This window comes from Diceros bicornis, chromosome 20 (genome assembly GCF_020826845.1).
Source record: "Diceros bicornis minor isolate mBicDic1 chromosome 20, mDicBic1.mat.cur, whole genome shotgun sequence".
NCBI classification, from domain to species: Eukaryota; Metazoa; Chordata; class Mammalia; order Perissodactyla; family Rhinocerotidae; genus Diceros; species Diceros bicornis.
In genome coordinates this window covers 50,529,890-50,555,075 of record NC_080759.1, presented here as the reverse complement: position 1 = coordinate 50,555,075, position 25,186 = coordinate 50,529,890, and the positions used below count along the sequence as shown (strand labels likewise).

General features: G+C 41.0%; 1 protein-coding gene across 3 annotated transcripts in view; it reads right to left on the bottom strand.

Moving 5' to 3' along the window:
• Positions 1 to 24,475, bottom strand: part of DNAH5 (dynein axonemal heavy chain 5) — a 261,478-nt gene extending 237,003 nt beyond the window's left edge. For all 3 annotated transcript variants that reach the window (XM_058564331.1, XM_058564333.1, XM_058564334.1), the window contains exon 1: positions 24,404 to 24,475. In XM_058564331.1, the coding sequence (XP_058420314.1) occupies positions 24,404 to 24,415 (12 nt within the window). In that variant the 5' untranslated portion in view covers positions 24,416 to 24,475. The remainder of the gene's footprint in view (positions 1 to 24,403) is intronic.
• Positions 24,476 to 25,186: the final 711 nt, after the last annotated feature.

The window sequence follows — 25,186 nt, the reverse complement described above, 5'->3', positions numbered from 1 at the left end:
CTGAAAGGATTTGAGGCCCCTTCCCCACAGATCCTGGACCACACTTTGAGAACCTGTGGGCTACGGGAACGGGCAGAGTCCCCAGGCTTCCTGCAGGAAACTGATGGATGATGAGCAAACTCTGGCTGATATTATTTCTTGCTTAGATTGGAAGCAAGGAGAGTTCTCAAAAATGAAATCTGTAAGGCAATCAGCTCAAGTTTCATGGAAGCTGCAACATCGGAACTATTCCAAGCTTGCCTCTTGCTCAACCCCTCGGACAATTTTCAGACTCAAGTGCTGGCACCCACAGAAAATACCTATTGTAACAGGCAGAATAACGGCCCCCAAAGATGTCCACATCTTAACCCCCAGAACCTGTGAATATGTTAGGGTACATGGCACAGGGGAATGAAGGCTGCAGATGGAATTAAGGTTGCTAATCAGCTGACTCTAAAATAGGGAGATTATCCTGGATTATGCAGGTCAGCTTAATGTAATCATACAGGCCCTTAAAAGTGGACGATAGAGGCAGGAGAGGGGGTCAGAGAAAGAGATGTGACTAAAGAAGAACGATCAGAGAGATGCAACATTGCTGGCTTTGAAGGGGCCACAAGCCAAGGAATGTGGGCAGCCTCTAGAAGCTGGAAAAGGCCAGGGAACAGATTCTCCCCTAGAACCTCCAGAAAGAATGCAGCCCTGCCAATGCCTTGGTTTTAGCCAGGTTAGACCTGTGTCTAATTTCTAACCTAGAGAACTGTTGATAATAAATTTGTGTTGTTATAAGCCACTAGGCTTGTGGTAATTTGTTACGACAGCCATAGGAAATTAACTTACCTGTTAAAGCTGTGTAGCATTCGAACCCTGCAACTAACAGGAAACTGCCCAGAGAACCCTGAAGGAGGGATGCCTTCCTGTGGGCAGAGCTTCGAAGAAACAGACCAAGCAAGGAGCTCACAGCATTGGCCAGTCAGCAGCAGGATGCCATGAGAATCCCTGACCCGTCATCCTCCTCGATCCCCTGTCCACAAATGGCTTATGCTCTGAACCTGTGACCAGTCCACAGTGGTTTCACTGAGGTTTCTGATCCTTTCAGTGTTTTTCAAATGGGCATTTGGGTTTCAGTGGCCCTGTTCCCCAACCCCAACCCCTATGACATTACATCAGTTGTCTTGAGGATGACTATCTAATTTCACACTTCATTCCCAGCTCTAGAAGCACTCCCTGGCCTGGATCATGACCACACCGAAGGAATGCCCACCATCAGGAGACCTGGAGACATCACCACTAAGTGCAAAAGCTGGACACAACTTCAGGTTGTCTCCTGTTAGGGGCAGAGGGGTTGGGGAGGCAATGCATTCATTATGGAATGAATGTTGGAAGGAGTACGTGTGTGCATTCTGAGCAGCCCAGCAGCCCAGAGACAGAAAATCATGTATCAACTGGTGTATCAGCCCAGAACAGAGTACAGCCCCCTCCACCCTGGTAACCTCCCCTCTATGGCCTCTAGGCCACTGGGAGTCATTTCAGAATGGCCTGGCCCCTCTACCCCACAGGGGTGGTTGGATCAGAGAACACCTGACCCAACTGGAGAGATTCCCTTCCTGGAATTTGGAATTAGAACTAAGAGAGAATCACCTCTTTGGTGGTTGCAATTGTGAAAGCTCAGAAACTAGGGGTTGGCTTCCTCCGCCTACATGCAGACTATGGACGCAAACAAAGCCAGTCTTCAGAAAGAGAGAGACGAGAATGAAGCAGAACCCCATGTGTGCAGAGATGAGAGTCTGGGTCACCTGCCAGTCCTGGCTCTTGCACCTTTCTCAGATCCAGCCTCATTACTACCCACACTATGATTCCCCGAGACAACCCTGGCCCATTCCTGGCCCATTCCCGTTTCTCTCCTTCTGTTGGTTTAAGTTTCTTGCAACTGAAAGAATCCTAATCCATATGCGACATCACTACTATAAGGGCATGGAATCCTCCAGGAAGCATTTACTAGAAAACATATTAAGCTCTAGAGCCAATATTTCTTTAGTTCCTCCATAGTTTCTTGTGAGCAGCATCTGGGGTCAACGCGCTAAGCAAGGTCATTGGGTCGCACCCATTCATGCACCACCTTTCGCCCCTCAGCCTCAGCTGTCTCTGGGGCCCTGGACCACTTGTTCTGCCCCAGCTGCCAACTGCTGCGTCCAACTCCGGGTGGGCACTGACCACTTTCTCATGCACATGACCCCCCATCTTTCACTTCATGCCCAGACTGCATGCTTCTCTCCTCCTGCCCCAGGGCTTCCCTGTTGCCACAGGACACCTGGAATCTGCTTGTCACCCACGATGCACAACCAGAAGAGCAGGGGAATTAGTGTCAATGAAGCAAACGTTCACCAATGGGAAAGTAGAGCATGAGATAAATTCTCTTCCTTCCACCTACTGGACTGCCGGGGTTCATGTGGCCTCATGGCAGATCGTCCCACCAGACTGGCACCTGGAAGCGGCCAGCTAAATAACACGCCCTCATATTGGTTCTCCCTCCTTCTCTACCTCCCTCCGCGTTCCCTCCCTCCTGCTTCCCTGGGATTGCACTCCTAATAAATGGGTAAAACAAATCCATGCCTCGGGCTCTGCTTTTTAGGGAACTCATTCCAAGATGTTCTTGATTTAAAGGAGGTCTATGGTAAACTTAGAAGCTGAATATGGTAGAGATGAAAAATTCCTGGCGAGTTTTCTTTTTTTGTAACTGAAAATGCATTCGGATAGTATAGTAACTGAAACACAAGACATAAAACAATTGATCCCCCTACGAATGGGTTACACCAAGAGTTACTTTGGTAACATATCCCCAATCCATTTCTCATACAAGAGAATGAAAGATCATATTAGCAAATAAACTCAGTTTAATGCCTCACTATCCACCAAATATGAGAGAATGTAATAGGACGCTTCAGTGGAGACTCCTCAAATAATGACTACTTTTGCCTGGAGAAAAATGAAGACATAGTGTTCATTTATAACACATATATAAACCTGTCAGTTGCAAACCAAATCCAAAAAAGGCCAATTCAAGGAAGCCACTCCCTGGGCAGCCACTAGGTGGGGAGTTTTAACCACTCCTTGGATTCTTTGCCTCCTTAAAGAGTCACTCCAGGATTGGCTCTGCTCTTATTCTAGTTGATCAGAATTTGCTATTTTGACAAATTGAAATTTACATGCAATAATCTGAGAATTTAAGAAACCTCTAAATTTAAAAAGTTTTAAATTGTTTTGTTATAGATACAATAAAAGTAGGATACGTTTATATCACAGAGAATGTTTTACTTGTCCATTAGCTGTGTGTAGTTTGGTACTACTACTTTAGCTCCCTACTCTTGAGAGGGAGGCATTTTTATTAGAGAGTGTTTGATGAGGTCTTTGGTTCACTTTAATTTGAGGGGTATATGTGTGTTTGCTGTCTAAACAAGGTGTTTTGGTAAACAAAAAATCTCCTAGAACAGCATTTCTCAGATGAAGCCAGGGCAGAAGTGGAGCCCAAGGGAGGTAGAAAGGGCCAGGGAGTCGAGGGTGTGCTGCTTGTAGGACGGGAGGAGAAGCTGAGCGATACTGGGATAACAACCGCCAATATACATTTCCTTGTAATTATTAATATGAGAAATACTTTCCAACAAAACCTTTACAGCTTCACAATAAGAGATTCATAAAATAATTTACTGTACAGTTATACAACGCAATTTATGCACCCCTTAAAAATCATGTTAAAGCAGCATTTTAATGAAATTGAAACATGTTTGCGATATGTTGTAAAATGAAAAAAAAATCAGGCTCCAAAAGTACGTGAATCAATTTTTGTAGAAAAATTAAAAATAAATAAATGAAGAGTACATTATATGTGGGGATAGAGAAAGACTATTGATAGTGATTATTTCTGAGACTGAGATGTAGGCTGACTTATTTCACATTCTTTTTGCTTATCTGTATTTCCTAGTTTTACTTCTGTCTTGTTTTTATTTTAATTACTAGCATTACTCTCTACTAGGCCCTGTTCTAAGCACTTTATAAATATCATCTCACTTAATCCTCACATCACGCCTATAAAATAGTTACTATTACTATCCCATTTTTATAGATTAAAACACTGAAGCACAGAGGGTCAAGTCACCTACTCGAGGTCACACAGCTAATGAGTGGTACAGCCAGGATTCAGACCCAGGAAATCTGCTTCAGATCCTGCATGCTTAACTAATAAAACAAGAGAGGAAAAAAAAAAAAAACATAAAGAAAAAGGAAAGAAGGAAGGAAGGAAGGGAGAAAGAAGGGAAGGAAGGAAGGGAGAGAGGGAGACAGGAAACTGTGTGCTACAAGGAAACAACAACATTTGCTTTAAAAAAATTTTTAAAGCTGTGTAATGCCTCTAAAATGTTATTATTAAAGGGAATCTGGGTTTTTTTTAAAGGAAAACTGTAAACTGAAAAGTAGGTAACAAACATTGAAATGGTTAATCCCAAATAAATTAGCTGCAAGAATACAGAAACATGTGAGTAAAATGTCTTAAATAAGAGGCTTTAAAATTTTTTTTTTTTTCCTCTAAATCCTCAAGCTGGCTGCTCCCCCTCCAGGAGCACAATAGGTGTCCAGGGGCTGGATTGACACCTCTACCTACAAGTCTGGATGCCGCCTCTCTAGAGCGTGTCTCAACCTGACTAGCGTGAAAGCCATCATTTTTTTTTTAACTAAGTAAAAGAAAACCAAATTGTAAAAACCGAAAAACAGAAAAGGAGAGGAAAGGCTTAACACTCAAGCTGAAAGTATGACAAACCTTAAGTCTAAGTTCACACTCCTCACGTGTGTGTTCTTCAAGACCAAGGCTGAAAGAGAACAAATGAAGTCTATGTCTGCAGGAAATCAAACCAACTGCCGCTCTGCTCAGCACCACGTGAGGAGGGAAAGTCGCCTGAATTATTCCCTCTGTATAGACACACGCTTCTCAGGTAGACCCAGACCCAAGGGGACGGGGTGGGGGTTGGAGGAGAGGAAGGAAGGGAAAAGGGAGAGGAGGAAGTGGAAATGGAGAAGGAGCAGGAAGAAGCTGGAGGAATGAGGAAGAGCGGTGAGAGAAAGGAGGGAGGAGGCAGAAGACAGAAAAGAGAGGGATGTGACGGAGAGCTCTTCGTTTTTCTGCTACTGGGCTTTACGTGTTGAGGAAGGGGACACAAACATACGAGGAAACTCATGAAGCCTAAAAACAGGAAGAGAACTATTTCTCTCTTTTCCTCTGTCCCTCAGCGCAGACTTCAGGCAAAAATCCCCACCTGCAAAGGTGGTGAATGTGTCTTTATCTCTTAAAAACATGATCAGGATTAAGTTTTGTGAAGAGATCTGAGTGTCGTATGTAACAAGCATTAAGCAAAATCCTTGATTTCACTGCAATATTCTCCAGTACACAAAGCAGGAATTAACAGACTTTTAAAAAAAAGTAATCTTTATATAAATAAAGCAAGTGCTGTTCAGGAGATGAAGACTCAACCCCAAAAAGCTGCAAAGTCGCGTCACAATCTCACAAAGAATGCGACAAAAGTTCATTTTGTTCATTCAGTTCACCCACTTACCTACCTTCCAGGAAACAGGTATTTTTTAAATAGGATTCAATTGTTTTAAAAGCATATTGTTCACGTCACTGCAATTGCCAAGTCTTGTTAAAAGGAGCTCTCCACTCCACACAACGGAAGGTTCGTCTGGCAGGCATCCTCACAAGACAGGCTGGGTGGCCGTTGCTATTTGAGCCGCAGGAACAGGTATTACTGAGCTGAATTGAGCAGCTTTGAACGGCTTGGAATTCTTCAAAACCCCAACATTCCACATGTGATGACTGATTATCCTCATTTTCTCCCCCATGAGCATACAAATCCCAGACCCCAACCAAAAAATCTGCCATATTCCCAGATTATCCGCAAAATTGCACATAGCGCATTTAAGAAATTCAGAGAAGGAAAAAGACAAAGGTGAGAATGAAGGAAGCCCATGATATCTCTTTTCAGAATTTTTAAATCAGTGTTTTAAAAGATCATTTGCACCTAATCTTTGCTCTTTAGCCTTTGACCAAAATATAAAAATTTTAACCTAATTTCTTTGCACTTACTAATTTACTAGTGATGTGTTAGGCCCTATTTTACTTCATTTTGGTGCCAGGGGCCTGAAAACATGACTTTCAAAGTCTATTTTTAAGAAATTCCACTGCCAGAACACATTTTTATATCCGAGCGAGTCCCTTGTAATGGAGCTGGACTTACGTAACATACTTAATGAAGAATTGCCAAGCTATTGGTATTCCACGCCCATCTAATGTTATTTCCCCATTCTAAAAGGAGATCAAGAAGATAAGAATACATTATTAGCCATTTTTAAATCTTTGTATAGGGCATATATTTGCACACAGTGACCAAGACATAATTAAAACTCCCAAAGTGAAACTTAATCAGCCTCTCACCTTCCTAAACCAATCATCACGGCAGAGGTTGCTGGACAGTGACCCAGATACTTCTTTAGAGGCCTGAATGATCCCAGAAACACCAAAGCTCTTTTCTGAGAAGTGGAGATCTATTTCTGTTATTCATTAACACCCTTAAAGCGTATATAAGCCAATGAAATGGCAATGGGGAGTCACAAACACAGGGCGTGATTAACATCCTCAATGAATGGACGCCCGCCCTTTTCCTTGGCGGTACCCGTCAACACATGCTTAGCTTTAAAATGGAGAATCTAGAATTCTAACAAAGATAAAATTAGGTCCCAAAGTCATTGAAGCTAATGAACAAATGTAATCATGATGCAGATGCTTCAACATGTTTCAGAAAGAAGTTAAATACGCTGTTTTTTATTACTCTCTCTAAATTTTCTGTTTAAGTAGGTGGAACATATTTTAAAGGTAAATGAAGTGACTGGGAGGGATTTCTCATTTTTAAGTTTCTAGGCCTACACAAGCCTGGGAAAAGGGTACTGGATACCCAAGTGTTCTGACATTAATTTTTTCAGCAAAAAGAAAATCAAATATTCCACCCATTCCATTATTAACTGTAAAGGTAACAAAATGTAGATTACATAGAATTTAGTCTCATGACAAGACTATTCGATTAATAAGCATTTTAATTGCATAATATACTCAGCACTGGGCTACAGTTAGGCATAGATGTTTCCCCTAATAGCACAAGAGAATAAACAAAATGAATCCTATACTCCAACCTTAAAAAAAGTTTAAAAAGCATGAGCACAGTTATAAAAAGATTTGCTTCATGGATGGTTCTGGAATCAGCTTCGCTAATTTATAGTCACACTCCATGCAATGAGATACCCAGAAGTCAGTTGTGATGTGCTAGCCTCTTGAGATCTAGATGAATCTGGCCCAAGCTCCCATTCCGTGCCCTCCTCAAGATTTCGGCAGCCCCCTAGGGGGCTGAAGGGCTCAAGATCACCTCCAGCTCTGAGCTTTTTCCTCTGAGGGGGCCAGGTGTACGACACAGCCCATTGCTCAAATTCCATGAAACAACAAAGTGGCTCATAAATATAGCAGACCTGCTCATAGAACAATTTCCAAATGAACCCTAAGCATTCCCATTCTCAGGCTTTCTGCCCATCTCACACTTGAGGGATCTTTCCGTGACTCTGCCACTGCACATGTCCAGCCTCCATCTTCAGGCATCCCCCAGCCTTCCTCCTGAGCAGCTCCATATCTCCTCCACCTCTCACCTACTCACCCACCCTGCCAGACAGGGAACTTGCTATAAGCCATTCTCCTGGGTTGTTCTGGCTTTCCCCTCAGGTCTCATCTCCTATCTCTAGTGACTTAACTGGAGTTTGTCTGTTTTTCCCAAAGACAATTTCCTTCCTCAAAAGGAACTGTGATATTGAGATCATTAATATTTACGTAGACCTTCCTGAAAAAGGTCAGCGTCAAGTACCATCATCAATTCTGTAATAGCTAAAAAACTAAGATACATTAAAGAAATACAGACCTTTAAAATCATGACTATAAGAAACTTCAGTGAAACAGTCATACCGTGAAGAACAAAGGGGAGTAGAACCCTGTTGTAAAATGACTCATTACGCATTACAGATATGAAAAGACACCTAACCCTGGACACAACTACATATCATCAAAGCCTGCCATGACACGGAAAATAAGGTTATCCTATTCTTCAGCATTATTATTATAAAGGAGCCACCAGAGATCTGACAGTCTTCTCCACTAATAAGCTTAGATGGAAAAGGAATCCTAAGTTGGTTGGGGAGGAATGACCTCAATTTGAAAGCTCTTCACCAGGCTCTGTCTCTTTTCTCCAAGACTGCTGCTCTCCCAATTTGTCTGTCTGCTGCCATTACCACATTTGCTATAACACTTCTACCTGCATGGCTAGCTGTTCACTTCCTTAGGTTCACTTGGAACAACTGTGTAGGTTCATTGCCACAATCCATCTTCAGCAGCATCTGTCCATCACACGAGTGGCAGCAAACCTGAGTCAATGCAGGCTGACCGACCACGTTCCAGGAGCTCCCAGTCACACGCCTGTCATCAGACAGGACTCCAAGTGGCTGATGGAGGCGTATTTGAAGCTCTGGCCCACACTGATCCCCACCATGCTGTCCACGACATGATAATCCCATGCATTTTGTGCTGGGTTGGTATTCATTTTAACTTGTTTAGGGTTTTCAGCAGTGTTTGGCATGCTTGTCTTCCCAACAAGACGGTTAAACGTTTTTGAGAACAAAGACCCGTATCTTCAGTTTTTAAGTCTCCCACATTGCCTTGTAGAGTACAGCACATTCAATGGACATTTAACAAATGATGCCTGATGCCCCCACCGCCTAAGCCAGCCAGAGGGAAAATTGTGACAAAGGGAAAATTAATCTTTGGTTCCTTCCTTCCTTCTCCTTCTCCCCTCCCATCCTTCCAGAGCCATAGTTCTCAAGTCACCCACTATAGCACTTATTTAGGCCAATGTGGGGTGGATCTCAATTTAGTGGGGCCTGAGGCTTATGCAATTTGGGGAGTCCCACATTAAGAAAGAGAATACAAAATTAGGCATTAAAGTGGATTTTTACTTAGAAAGAAAAAATAAAATATAACAATTACAAATTTTTAAAAGCTGACAACACAAAATCCAGAAAAAAAAATAACAGAATATTTTTAACTTCCTGAAAGACTTCTATATCAAAAAAGATATAAATAGAGATAGGTTTTTGGCTGCAAACTCTTTGATCCCCTCTTCATTCAACAGCTCTGTAATATCTTCTATAGAGTGAATACAAAGATAATTCAGTCCTTCCTCCAGCAGAGTTGATTGAAATTTGTCTTTTATTATGGAGAGATGGGATGCTCAAAACACGTACATTCCCACACAGGTCTACTGGCTCTTTGTAGCACAGTTTACAGATTTGTACCCTACAAATACAGGATTCTGATGAATTTTATTTTGCACAATTCCTATCATAATAGAAAAAAAATGTATCATGTGTTTATAATTGTATCACTTCACTATCAAGACTAGTCCTGACGGAAGAGAATTTCCATTTTTGAATAGACATTGACGAGAACCAAATTCTCTACTTTCGGCACATCTGCTGATTAAAGGTGTTTTCCATAGACTAGCTTCTAGCCCATCCATTTCAAACCTAGTCTCTCCTCCATGGATCACATAATTCCATGCTGGGCACATTCACATTGAATGTGACCTCAGCCCTGGATCTTCAGATCATGACTCTGGAAGAATGGACACAGCAGGAGGAAGGAGAGTAGCAGGAACATATATAGCAAAATATATTTGTGCTAGCGCTTCAATATATCCTATAAAACTAAAGGGAATGTTTTCTCATCTCAGCTTCCCCTTAACTGGATCTAAAAAATACCTATTGCCACGCCAACTCCACGGGACAACAGGGGAAGCTGGATGAAAGAGAAGTTAGAATGGAAAGAGTTAATTGCAATCAATATCTCCTATTTCTGCAAATTTTACAAAAACATCTGTCCATGAACACATTGGTTGGCCCTTCTCATGTAAGCAAGGGGCCCTGAAACCTAAGCTTCATTAGTTTTACTGTAAACCCACCTCTAGACTATCCATTCTGAGTTGGGAAAGTGAGTAATATTTATTAAGTACCTTCTCTTACCTTGTATTTTACATTTACTAACTCATTTTGTTCTAAATATTACCTTGCAAGGAAGGTAATATTTCCATTTTATAGATGAAAACATTGAGATGTATAGAAAGTTTCTAAGAGGATATTCAAAAAAAACTATTGAAATGATTGCTTCCAGTGAGGGTGCTGGTGGACAGGGCTGGGCTAAAGACATACTTTGAATTGTACGCCATTTTACATTATGTGAGGGGTTTTTTTTTCCCATTAACTACTTTTTAAATTAAAAATTATATACAATATATTTGAAAGAATAAGAATTCATACTAAGAGGAAAATTATTAATAGATTGATGCATTATATCACTGTTACATGTTGAATTGTGTCCCCCAAAAAAGATATGTTGAAGTCCTAACCGCCCAGCACCTCAGGATGAGACCTTATTTGCAGTTTGAACCGAGTTAAGATGAGGTCATTAGGGCAAGCCCTAGCCCAGTGTAACTGGTGACCTTATGTGAGTGAGCATCCTTCCCATTGAGAGTGGGGTCTCCACCCTACAAACGGGGAAGGGAGAGGTTGTGACTGTTCTGACCAATAGATTACTGCAGAAGTAACTTCCAAGTCTAGGTCATAAAGGTCACAGCTTCACCTGGCTTTCTGGAATACTCTCTCATTGAAGATTTCGGCCACCATGAAAGCAGCCAACTGCCCTGAGGCTGCTTTGCTGTGAGGAAGCCCGTGTGGAAAGACCACATGGAGCCATCTGAGACTCATGGAGAGAGATGCCACCCCAGCCCCCAAACACCAAAGGAGATTCCCTCGTAGGGGAGCAGAATTTGCCGCCCCAAAACGTGTCTCTTTGGCTTGATTATTTTTAAGAACAAAAGACTCAGGAAGAAACTTTGACCTTCCCCCTAACTGCCTAAAAGAATTTAAGATAGAAGGCCTGTTCCAGGAAGGAGCTGTCACCATAGATAACCATAGTATAATACGAACTAGGTGTGGTAGACAGGGAGGAACCCAGCAAGGCCCATTGGATCAAAGTCCTCTCCATGTCTCATTGTCTCTGTAAGGCACGGCAAACATTTGCTTACCAAACATTTGCTTTTCCATCTCCATGTGAATTGCCTCCCTCGCCTTTGACATCCCAAACCACTACCCTCAACATCCTCCTTTGTCCTTAGCTGAAGATGGTGTTTAAGGTGGTGGCTTTGGCCATTTTGGCAAGTTACTCAGTTTTCCTGGGTTTCTCCCATGTATACGTGTTATTAAATTTGTTCGATTTTCTCCCGTTACTCTGTCTCATGCCACTTTCTTAGACCAGCCAGAAGATCCTAGAAGGGTAGAGAAAAATTTCTCCCTCCCCTACAGTTGGTGACAAGGAGGGGAGAAAACTTAAGTGGCTGGATGCTGCTCACTCCAAGACCACTGCAGCTGCGAGATCCTGGACCTCTGACAAGAGCCAGCAGGAGGTAAGAGTTCTTACCAGTCAGTCTCCCGGCTCTCTGCCTGCAGGGTCCAATGGAAGTGAGAGTGGTGAGTTTATTCCTTTTCTAAATTTAGATTAGCAGGAGAAAATATTTGTGAAGCTAGTTTCTTGGACTCAGCAACTCTGGGAAATTTGGTAGAGTTCTCCTTGGTTTTTATTGCTCCTTCTCCCAGAGATGCACACTGTTTTTCCTTGTCTCTGTCTTTTGTGTCATTTGTCATAAAAAGGAAAAACCATAGGGCAGGACACAGGCATAGGCCCTATAAGCCTGCTGTCTGGGCTGGTCTAGCAGTCTGGTGCTGGCTTAATAGGCACCTCAGCTATAAGCTATTGCTAAGGGACATCTTGGAAGCCAAAGCTGCAAAATTGGTGGGCAGGGGTCAAGCATTTAAGAGCCGTTAGGGCACTCACCACCTCAAGAAGACAATACACAATCCCCAACCCCATGGCACATCCTTCTGAGGTATTAGTTTGGCTCCAAGAGACCCAATGCTCAGCTAAAGCTGTTATGTGCATATAAGGAAAAAAAAAATCGGATCATGTTTTTCCTTTTATCTTGTTGTGTCTTGAGGGCCTGGCTTTGTGACCAGTGAAAATATCGTCTCTGGCCTCTGCTACGCAGGAAGCACACACCAGCGCACACCTCGGCAAGCAGTCGAATGGACTGGGGTTCTGAGGCGCACTCTCTTTGTCCGGCTATGTCAGCCCTCAGGGGAGTTTGTCATGAGGGGTACCAGTCCATAAGGCGCCTTTGTTGCCTCAACCTTCACTGCTTGCTAACGCTGTTTTCGCCACGCCATGCTGAATGCCTGTGCAATGAAGGCCTTTGCTTTCTTAAACTATTTTTGGGAGCGAATTTTCTGGATCTCGTGAAGGCTGCTTCTTTTGCATTCTCTTTTGGGGATGCCTCTTACCTCCATGGTTAAGCCATAAAAGGCTTATTGGTTGAAGTCACTATTAAGATCCTACTCATCAATGGCCAAACAATGGGTCCTTAAATTGGAAACACTTCTAAATTGGGAAAATTTTTAGAGAGCTCTCATCATAAACAGTTGTTTTATTGGTACCTATGGAAAGATCAAATTAAAAAGAAATACAAAGAACTAATAACTAACCTTGAGAACTTAATAGAATTTGGGGTCTCAGCTTCCGCTCACGGTATTACAGATGCTAATGAAAGCATTAAGTTAATTAACAAGAGAATGGAAAGAAGCCAAGGAGAGAATAAAGGGACACTTCCCAACAAGGTGGAAATTTTTTAAAGGGTTATTAGGAAATAACGTAAATAAAGCAAACATTGAAAGGGGGGAAAACAAAGAGGAATCAGAAAGAGAAGGGTCATGGGACTCATCTCAGCAGGATGGAAATCTTTAGATGGTTATTTAAAAACAGGATGAATAAAATGGACATTAATGGAGTTAATACAAAGGTTTTAATACACGACTACCTAAGGTTGGGTGGGCCAAAGGGACTCCCTACCAGTCCCCACAACATTAAAGAGCCCCAAACAAGTCTGCTCTATTTACCCCAGTTTGGAGATATTTAAAAACCTGGAAGGTAGAGATCACAATGAGAAGCCTGACCAACAATTGCTTGGGGCAACAGTGAGGCCGGTTAATCACGTTAAAGACTGACAAAAGGGCCAGGATCCCTTGGCTCGACCTCTCAGTGGGGATTCAAAGCGTTTTACACAGGAATGGGTAAAATGATCGGTAGATGGAGAGGAGAAATTTCCAAGACTCCTTGATGCAGGGACCCCATCAGCTATAGTACCAAAACCTATTGATGGGACTCAGGCTACAATTAGATTGAGAAAATGTAAAAGTGTAAAGTTTATAGGATTAAAAAATTGGAATGTTTGAGCTAGTATTATACGAAGAAGTCACGTCAACTTTGCCTGAGTGTTGTATGGGAATAGATGCTATGTCTGTCCAGGAATGCCTCCTCTACCCAATATTATAAGATCAAGACTTGTTGATGGAGTCCTAATAAAAGCTATGATTAGAAGAATAAGAGTGGATGGAACTAAGATGAAATTCTGTAGGAGAACTGGTGTATTTAAACAGCCTTTATGTGAAGTGATTGCATCTCTTCCGCCTGATTGGATATATGGGTTGTGTTATGGGGATGGACATTGTGTTTCACTGGGGAATGTTTCCCCTGCCTGATATTGTACAACAGAGGGCATATAAATTCGCCCTTTAGGCAATGTTAATTAAACATGCTAACAGGAGTCAATAAGGTTGCCTGAGCCCATACAGTGTGAGACAGAAACTGGAGACTGATATGCCACCGCTAATAGGAAAGATAATGGAAGCCCACCTGCAAGGTGAATTGGTCTAGGATTGAATTGTGCACTCATGAAGAGAGTCTTTGTTAAACGCTTTGTGCAGACTTTTTATTTTTTCCCCCCCCAAAGCCCCAGTAGATAGTTGTATGTCATAGCTGCACATCCTTCTAGTTGCTGTACGTGGGACGCAACCTCAGCATGGCCAGAGAAGCGGTGCGTCGGTGCGCGCCCCGCAGTGCGTCGGTGCGCGCCCGGGATCCGAACCCAGGCCGCCAGCAGCAGAACACGCGCATTTAACCGCTAAGCCACAGGGCCGGCCCATGTGCAGACTTTTTAAAGTTGTTGTACATTGTCCTGAAGTTTTAGAACTTAAAAAATCTTTTGATTTACCTCTTAGTAAAAAACTCCCTGATATAAAGAAACAAATTAAAGAAAATGTAATTGGATGAACAGATCAGCCTTTTGATATCATTCAGGCTACAACACAAGCATTTGAGAAATTAAAAGCAACTATCTTTGTCCTGCAAATCTCTACAAAATCAGAAATGTAAACATAGCCCACAACTGCCTGAGACTGATCCCAGTTAGCTCAATTGATGCAACCTAAAAAAAAAAGAGAGAGAGAGGAAATGTTTGGAAATTTGGCAAATTTTTTTTTTAAAAATCTTAAAAGTTCTCTCCACAAATATTAGTAAAAAGATTTAACAGGTGAACTTAACTCTTTCCAACTGCTAAAACAAAATTTGGATCCAATTATTCTTTTATAAATTTTATAAATGATTTTTTTGAAGTTTTATAAATGATTCCTATGAAATTCTTTTATAAACTTTATAAAAGTTTTGTATTGTACCTAATTCATAGCAAAAATTGAACAGAAGCTATACGGTCTATGTCTGTCTGTGTGTTCATGTATGCCTATATATATATACATACATATATATGTTGTAAATGTGAGATACTTTTTTGTCTCTGGATGGTATGGCCAAAATTAAGAGCTCTATTTAATTGGCTGAAGGTAAACACTTATATAAATTATTTCTAAATGTAATAGAAACTAGCTCAAATGTTTTTCAAGTTAAATGATATAAAATAATCTTTGGTAAATAAAAGCTTATTTAAGTTTGTTGGTTTGATTGAAATAGGCATGTCCCAGAGTTATCAGCATCAGATATGATGCAGACGTGCAGCCTTTATTTTACCTGAGTTTTTTACTCAAATAAGCTTCTGTTATCTCTGTTACAAAATTTGTCAGCAAAAATAATAACTTAGAATGATAGCTAATTTTGTCTAATGTCTCATGAAGTTTTTGTGGGTAATCTAAACAAAATTGTTGGGAGCAAATGATTTAGATAGATGTAAGTGAGATAAGAGTTTATAGATAATTTTTATTTAACAACAATTATATTGTTAAATATAAAAATAATTCTATTTTATGGCATGTGTCCTTAAAATAGCTTCAAAAATCTTTTTGGTAACTTGAAACCTTAGAGTTTTGCTAAATTAAGTTAAATTAGAGCTGATTAAGTTAAGTTAGAACTAGTGCATGTTTTCAGTAAAAGAAGGTACAAGGAATGGATATATTTTTGTTTATTTTGTTAAGAAAGTAAATTTGTCCTAAAGTAAAACTGGTTATAGGAAAGAGGAAAATAATTTTTGTTCTAAGGAGAGGCTAAGAACGAGGGAAGGCATGGGACAAATTCTGAATGTAAAAAAGAAAGTTATAGTAGGTTTGTGGAAGAGGAACCCTGAGAAAAGAGTTTTGTGCATAGTCAAGTTGGCTAAGATTGGAATGAATTTAGTCAAATAAATGAGTTTTAATATCAAAAGAAAGCTAGAGCAAAATTAGAATTTGGTTTTCTCTCTCTTAAAAGTACAGTTTTCTTGGACTTTTAGTCTGCTCTTGATAATGAGATTATGAAAGGTTTTTCCTTACCTTTGAGTCAGTTTATCTAAAAGGCAAGGATTCTCATGTTTTGTGAAAATAATTTCCTATGTTCAGAAAGCTGAGGCTTCTCTATTAAAAGAGCTTAGGTTTTTTAACTGTTTAACTTTCTGTGTTTTGCCTTTAACATCTTCTGTTGTCACTTTGGTTAAATGAATAAGTAAGCATTGTTTCACAGTGACCTATGATCCTATTTGACCAAGAGTTTTTAAATCTTTTGATATTTTTTGACAAACTTCCCAAAATTCAAATCCTAAATAAAGTCTTTCTGTTGACCTGAAAGTAACTTTGAGAATTTTCAGTGAGTCCCTGGGACTTCTCAAAGAATTTGTTCTCTCTTCCTATAAAGAGGGAGATGTTAAACTAATTAGGCTTATTTGGTATGTTAAATTGCATGGGAAGCACTGTCAAATAAATGACAATAAACCATCTTAGGTTATATTGCATGGGTAAATGTTATTAATATACGTGTTCTAAAAAAATCTACATAAAATTCCTAAAAATCTGACACGCCCTAGTATAATTCAAGTTATTATCTTAAAATGTGTGTTACAAAAATAACCAAATTTCCTTGTCAATTGCATGTAATCAGATCTTTAACCATGTCATTTTAAATCTTTTGTCATTTACAGACAGTCATTGTTTTACTCTGATGATTTTTCAAATATGTTTCATCTTCAGTGAGATTCATGGAAAGGATTCTGACACTCTAGAATACAGGTTTCTAATAAACCTTCAGATCAGAAAACAGAACTAGGTAAGAAATTCTAGAACTCTAACAGACAAACTGATGGCTTCATAAAACTGCTAACAAAAGATCAAGATCAAGAATTGATTACATGGGACTGAATGAACTGATGGAGATGATTATAATTTTTATGACTTTTTATTTGAACTACTGCTTTTTTTTTAATGTTGTGGTCTGCCAGATTTAAGGAAACCTTTTCCTGTTTTCTCTTAAGCTAACTATGACTTATAGAAAGTTGGTAAATTATACCTTTGTAGTAGAATTGAAACATTTATCTTTTTCTCTCTACCTGATCCCTCCAGAATTTGGAAACTCTTACTAAGTATGTATTCCTATTTTCATGGCAATATAGTCATTTACATAAGTTCAATAAGAATCTGTTCTCCTTAAAGGGAACCCTCATACACTGCTGGTGGGAATGCAAATCACTGCAGCTACTACGGAAAACAGCATGGAGATTTCTCAAAAAGTTAAAAATAGAAATACCATATGATCCAGCTATTCCGCCACTGGGTATTTATCCAAAGAACATGAAATTAATAATTCAAAAAGATTTATGCACCCTACGTTCATTGAAGCATTATTCACAACAGCCAAGATGCAGAAGCAACCCAAGTGCCAATCAGTGGATGAATAGATAAAGAAGATGTGTGTACACACACACACACACACACACACACACACACACACACACGCACAATGGAATACTACTCATCCATAAAAAAAGACAAAATTGTGCCATTTGCGACAACATGGATGGAGCTTGATGGTATTATGCTAAGCGAAATAAGTCAGACAAAGAAAGACAAAGATTGCATGATTTCACTCATATGTGGAAGATAAACAAAAAAACCCATAGATAAGGAGAACAGATTAGTGGTTACCAGAGGAGAAAGTGGCAGGGGGAGGGCAAAAATGGTAAAGGGACACATATGTATGGGGACAGATAAAAACTAGACTATTGGTGGTGAATACAATGCAGTCTATAGAGAAACTGAAATATAATAATGTACACCTGAAATTTGCACAATATTATAAGCCAATATGACCTCAATAAAATAAAATAATCTGTTCCCCTTGTAACAGGACACAATTGCAAACAGTGATTATACTACCAAGACTTTGACTAAAATGTCATATTTGAGAGAGACATGCATAGACTCAGACATGACCAGACAGCTTTAAGGAACAAAGGTTGACTTTACGGAACAAATAAAGCCCCTTGGAAATATCAGCCTGGTATCTTGCTTACAGTGTTCCAAGTAAACTTACCAGGTGAGTAAAGAAGGTCACTTCCTGGCAGGTGCAAAAACCTCAAGATATTTTGGGAACCTTGATTCACTCAAATCTATAGGCATTACAGGCAGAGTGTGATGACAAGTCCTTGGCTTGGCTTTCCTGGCCTCAAAAGGCCTTTAAAAGTTCAATCTGAGATTCCTTATGATAAGTTCCAGCAAAGCAGATTTAAAAGACCCTGTATGATCAATCAGTACTCTTGTACTTATGTAAATAAATAGGCCAAGTTTATGAAAACCTACTTTGCAAACAAATTACTCTTAATTTGGCTATCTTTGGTACAAGTGAGGGTGATATATAGAGAAAAATTGTGTTTCAGTAGCACACCTGTGTGGATATTAGATTCTAGTTCTGCTAATTGTCTTTGAGGTTTTTGTTTCCTACTCATAAACTGGACTGGATCCTAAACTCTTCCAGTTTCCTCAAACGTCTGGCTATAAATCTCCAAACTAAACATTTTCGATTTTTTCCATCCTTTTGATCTGGAATCATTGAGAACTGCAAACTGAGGCTGGGCAACTCGGTATAAACTTAAAAAAGATCACCATGATAGCCCATACTTAGGCAATCTTCATGCCCATTGCTGTGTAAGCCACATAGAAAGATACCTGAATACTCAACGATATCATCAGAGACATTTCAAACTGCAAAAGATGCTTCGACCCTGACATCTAGAAATCTTGACTGGCTGTGGCCTGGTCTCAGAAACTGGTTTATAATTTGCTCCAACCATTAACTTTGTTTTTCTTTTTGTTTCCATAGAAATACCTCTTATTAAATACCTGATTGCTTGCTTACACAATATAGGCCTAACTTGGGGAGCTCACCTGCACGGCTGCCTCCTAAAATGAACTTAACTAGACTGACCTATTGATAGGCCTCAGAGACTGGTTCAATGAGATGGAACAATCTACCAAGTCAGCTTCTGGACTATGAAACCTTGATATTTCAAAGGCAGGAATGTAGGGGAGTATAGTTTGCTACCCCAAAATGTGTCTCTTTGGCTTGATTATTTTTAAGAACAAAAGACTCATGAAGAAACTTTGATCCTCCCCCTAACTGCCTAAAATAACTTAAGATAGAAGGCCCGTTCCAGGAAGAAGTTATCACCACAGATAACTATAATATGAACTAGGTGTGGTAGACAGGGAGGAGCCTAGCAAGCCCCATTGGATCAAAGTCCTCTCCATGTCTCATTGTCTCTGTAAGGCACGGCAAACATTTGTTTACCAAACATTTGCTTTTCCATCTCCATGTGAATTGCCTTCCTCCTCTTTGAAGTTCCAAACCACCACTCCCAACATCCTCTTTTGTCTTTAGCTGAAGATGGTATTTAAGGTGGTGGCTTTGGCCATTTTGGCAAGTTACTCAGTTTTCCTAGGTTTCTCCCATGTATACATGTTATTCAATTTGTTTGATTTTCTCCTATTATTCTGTCTCATGTCACTTTAATTCTTAGACCAGCCAGAAGAACCTAGAAGGGTAGAGGAATTTTTCTTCCTCCCCTACACCCTCAAGCCAGAACCAGCCAGTTGAGCCTGCTCCTGGCTTCCTGACCTGCAGAAATTGGAAGCAATAATACAATTCTTGCTATTTTAAGCCACTAAGTTTGGGGGTGATCTGATGTGCAGCAATGATAACCAGCACAGTCTCCAATGTTCTAGAGATTCCTCCTTTATATGAAAGGAAATGCTTCTAACATTACAGCTTAGTGTCTGTGTAATATCTTTTACTGTAATATAGGGGCATCAGATCTAGGCCAAGAGTCCTGGCCCAGCTGTTCTTTATCTGAAAGGTAACAGCCACCTTTCTGCCATGAGTGGTGGGAAAGCTAGTGAAACGCTTTTGATGCCTAAAGCAGAGAAGGCAAAAATCATGAGTGCCAAACCACAGATTTGTTCTGAAATCCAAGCAATGTGGGGTCAGCACGGCCCAGTGGGTCTTTAACCCTGAACAGCAGCAATTTGAGCTGAAGTCTACTAATGAGGAGTCATTTTCTATTCCCTTTACCCTCTTACAAACCAATATGGGTGGACATTCCAAACCATTGAGGGCCTAAATAGAACTAAAAGGCAGAGGAAAGGGGAATTTGTTTTCTGCTTGAGCTGGGACATCCATCTTCTCCTGCCCTCAGATATCAGTGCTCCTGGTTCTTGGACCTTCAGATAATGCTATGGGAGATCAAGATTTGGCCACCCTGAAATCTATCTCTTTACCTTGATTGTTTTCTCTGATGGACATTTGACCTCCCGCACTAACTGCCTAAAGAATTTGACATAGTAACTCCTTCCTGGAACAGATCTTCTATCTGATGGCTGTAATATAATGTAAAATAGATGTTACAATAGAAAAGGCACCAACAAGCCCATCTTATCGGAAGTTCTGTCTCTGGCCACATTCTCTGGATGGCCCTGTGAGGAGTTGCCAGACAAACATTTACATTCATAAGGGAAATCTCCATTTGTAAAGGTATCTCCCTCTCTGTATTGGGAAGAGGGGGGATGACCTCATTTCTAGAAACTTATCGATGTGGAAAGTGAGGCCTTAAATCTGCATAATAACCTTACTCTTGTTTACTGTGCTTTAGTGGTGATCTCCCGTAACTGACTCCCCCAACCTCCAACATCCTCCTTTGTCTTTAGCTGAAGATGGTATTTAAGATGAGAATTTCTGCTATTGTGTTGAGAAACACAGTGTCCCTGCTTTCTCCCATGTATACATGTTATTAAACTTGGTATTATTTTCTCCTGCTAACCTGTCTTGTTAATTATTTGGCCAGCCATAAGAACTTTAAGGGAAAGGGCAGAGGGGGATTCTCCCTCTTCCCCTACAATGCCCTCCTGCGATCGTCTTTACATAGTCTGATTCAAACACTAGTCTCTTCTGGAAACACCCTCACAGACACATCCAGAAATAATGTTTTACCAGCTATCTGGGCATCCCCTAGCCCAGTAAAGTTGACACATAAAATTAGCCATCATACAGTCTTTAAAAAGTTTTACTCATTGAAATTTTCTGTCTCTTCCAGCTAAAGTTTGAACTCCCTGATGGCAGAGACTTGAATTGAACTGAACTGCTCAAGTATCTTCTTATACCATTTCTCTTTCCCTAGCCTCTGTAAGCATATTCTCTAAATTGGAGAAAATACTAGAAGAAACCATTCGTTCAGCAGATTCACAACCATCAAACCACATGTGGGACCTGGCAATGGGGTGGGCCAGTCCGTGGGTGGAGGGGACAAGTTGACCCACACACTGTCTTGAATGCTGCTCCACACTTGAGTGTAACTCAACAGTCTGGGAAACTGACATATCCCTGGTAGGCAATTTACTCTTGAGTTGAATCTATTGGTTCTTATTCATAAACACAGTAATAACTGAGCAGCTGTTCCACCCTTTTTTTTTTTTTTTTTGTCTGGTAAAAGCAAGGCTACAAAAAGTAAAGCCAAATGCAAACAGGAGAGAGGTATAAATAAACAGCCACTGCGCTCACTGCCAGGAAAGAACTTAGCATGACTAAAGGATAAAATGTAACAGGTAAACTTCCTCCTAACATTTCTTACACAGCAGGAGCCAATTCCTCGAAATATCCACACTCATAGCAGCCTTCATCCACACTTATTAGCAGCCTTTTTCCGAATGCTGATACTAGCCTCAGACATGCCCTTTACCTGGACCTGGGAGAAAAACAGGACCCCCTACCTTCCTGAGGGGAATTTAAAGTTCTGCAGACTTCACATTTCCCAGATGTAACAATTTATATACTTCAGTCTATTTGTTACTATTTTTCCTAAATAATGTAACCACCAAAATCCATGTTTGCAGCATTGATGATAAATTACTACGGCTGCTAAAATCCTTTCCACATCACCCTCGGATTAGGGACAACAGGCTGCCACTGATGAGGTTTAGGAAAATGATGCGGTGTAGGAAACAGTACTAAGCCATACTGCTCTTCACATTGATCCGGGCATGCTCATTTACCACCTTCTGTTTCCAATTTATGTAAAATAGGGGCTGCTCACTTAGCTGTGGGAGAAAGCACAAGTTGCAAAATAGTGTTTACGAGGATGTGGCCCATGTGCACGGAAAACAGAAAATATTTACCAAAGGATGCTTAAGTTTGTCTTAGGAGAAAAAAAGTTGTGTAAACATTTAGGGGGCATTATTCTCTATATTTTTTTAACTATAAAATATATATATTTATAATTTATAATAATATATTTGTATTTTATTTAAATGTATAATTTATATACTTAAATATCATAATTTATAAATATATATTTATCATATGTATATTCATCATGGAAAATTTTTAAATAACAGCCAAAAAAAGAAAGTTTAAATCCTCTTTAATGCCACCAGCCAGAGATAGTTAGTATCAATATTTTGGTGTATGTCCTTTGAATATATATAGTTTTCTATACATATTTATATTACCGCACAAAGGCCATGATCTGCTCACCACGAGACAAAAGCCAATTGTCAAGGGGCAAGATGGTGGAAAAGAAAGGGCAGTTTATTACAGCTTGCCAGCAAGGGGGCAGATGGCCAACTAACGTCTCAAAGAACCATCTCAAGGGGGCACAAAATCTTACAGCAGTTATACAGGCCAGTGGGTTATTGGGGAGGGGGTTAGGAACCTTGACCTTCTGGTGTTACAGACTGGGAGTGCCACACCAGATCTTCAGTTTTCATTGATGACAGCTATCAGCAGACTCCCTGTTCAGGAGTCATCACATTCCTAAGGAACTCAAAAAAGCAAAGTTATCATCTTATCGCAGCTGGGAGACACATGCCCAAGCAGAGGTCATAAAATCTACAGAGCAGTTAGATCTCCCAGATGGTGCATATCCAGCTGGGTTAGTTTGTCAGAGGTCATTCAACGTTACAATAGGGTTTCTTTTCTACAATATGGTTTCTCTCATGTCAACCTTGTGTTGAGCCGGTATCAATTACATACCTTTTTTATTTGTATAAAATTGGAACGATATTGCTGTAGTGACCTACTGTTTTCACCTATTAATTGTGAACACTTTTCTAGGTTATGAAACATTCTCCAATAACTTTCTTTTTGGTCTTTGCAAGTTTAGTAGGTAAAAAGAGATATCAATTTAATTTCCTAGATTACTACTGAGGTTAAACAAGAAACATTTGATAATTTTTAAATTATTTAACTTCATCTTGAACAGACCACGGGAAAAGTAGAAGAAAAGAGCAGAGCACCTCAATCTTAAAGCAAGCATAATTAATAAAACATAAGAACATGGTATAAGGCTAATAGCCATGTTTTATATCCTTAAAGGGTAAAACTGAATAAACTTAGGTAAGATTATATAATATATAGATTTATAATTAAGACACAAAAAAGCCATTGGTTTACTGGCATTGGAAGTGGCAACGCCATCTGTCATTTCGGGGTCACTATTTTCTTTGACAGAAAATGGGGAGAGGAGTCACTAAAAAGAATTAACGAGTATTTGTCTTAATGAAACACAAAATAGATAAATTGGAAATTCCAAGTACTCATGATATCTAAATTATATGAAAATAAGAACATTAATATAAGTCTACCATAACAAGATGCTCACAAGAATAAGACAGCAAATTCTGAGCAAACTGAACATCTACAGAGAGGAGGAAAACGTTGAAGTATTATTCACATAAACTATCCACATGGCTCTTAATTAAATAAGTATAAATTTACATCTATTAAATCATGACAGGGTGCATACCTTATTCTTAAAATAATAGATTCCTACAGTGATATAGCTAGAGACAGTGTAGCTAAGTGAAAAAAATATATAAATACAATCTCCCTTGAAGGTAAATGCAAAAACAAGTATCTGGATTTTCCTTCATTCCACAGTATTCATTTAAAAGACAGAGACAGAGACCAAAGGAAGTGAAAGCTGATTTAGATGCACAGAGTACGCTTCCACGTTTCTCACCTGCTGTGCACCGAAGCAGGTGTAAAGAACAGGACGAAAACCACCTAGTGGGGCTTTCTCTGCACACCATCCCTCTCCCTCTCTCCAAGGGAACTAAACATTTGCTTTCGTCCAAACCCAAGAGCTAATAATAGTAACAGCCAACAACTCGACACAAAAGCAGCCTCCGCCACACCTGGATATCTTTGATGCTCGCTATGGGACAATGGGTTGCTTGGGTCCATGCGGTTGACCACCAGTGGCCTTTCGGCAGAAAGAGGAAGAGAGAAAACAGCAAGTTGAAGATAAAGCAGAGCGGTAGTCCCGGAATCTATTGCTTTTATATTTTATGGGGGCCCTGGTGCACGTGATTGCCCACCACCCCCTGAGAAAAACCTGCAAATCTCAAAACCCAGCAGCTCTAGCCGGACAAGCTCGAGAGAACGCTTTCAAGCCGCACGCTCCGCAGTTGAAGCCCAGAACAGAAGCCCGCCCCTCGCGGCCCCTGCGTGGACCCGGGGGAGCCGGGGGCTCCGGGCAGCTCGGCGGCTGCGCACGCGCCGCGGCGGGGCGGGCGGGACGTGGGAGCCGCGCGGGCCGAGCGCGCACAGTACCGGCTGGTCCATGGCGCTGCGGCGCGGCGCTCCGCGGGGACACGCAGCGGGCTGGCCGCTCGTCCGGTGCTGGGCCCCGCCGTCGCCTCCGTGCCCTGCCCGCGCTGCTCCCCGGCGTCCGCTCGGGTCGCCTGTCGCCCGGCTCTCCCGGCTGTTTGCTGCTCACGCGGTTGCCGTGGCGACCAGCAATGCCCCGCCTGGACCGGGTCCCTCCTGCTGCCCGCCGCCCCGGCCGCTTAGGCCGCAGCCCGCTCGGAGCCGCCTCCCGGAGAGCGGAAATCCAGAGCCTTGGCCACCGAGCCCCGGGTGCCATTTCTTGACTGTTTTCCATCACCTTTCTGTTAGGTCTCAGCTGACTGTTACTTCTAGCATCAGCCAAGTCCACTTATTTTGTTTGAATGTGGAATTTTATGTGTTTCCAGCTTCAAGAGAAAAAAATTCAAAATGGGGGGCCGGCCTGGTGGCACAGGCAGTTAAGTGTGCGCTCTGCTGCCCTGGCCCCCGGGTTTGCAGGTTGGGACCCCGGGCGCGCACCCACCACGGCTTGTCAGACCATGCTGTGGCGGCGTCCTGTATAAAGTGGAGGAAGATGGGCACGGATGTTAGCCCAGGGCCAGTCTTCCTCAGCAAAAAAAGAGAATTGGCAGGTGTTAACTCAGGGCCAATCTTCCAAACAAAAAAAAATTTCAAAATGGAGTATAGAATGTTTCAACTTTAATTCACACATCTTTCCGCAGCCTTGACTCATGCTTCAGTTCCTCTCATTGCTTCCTTGTCAAATAC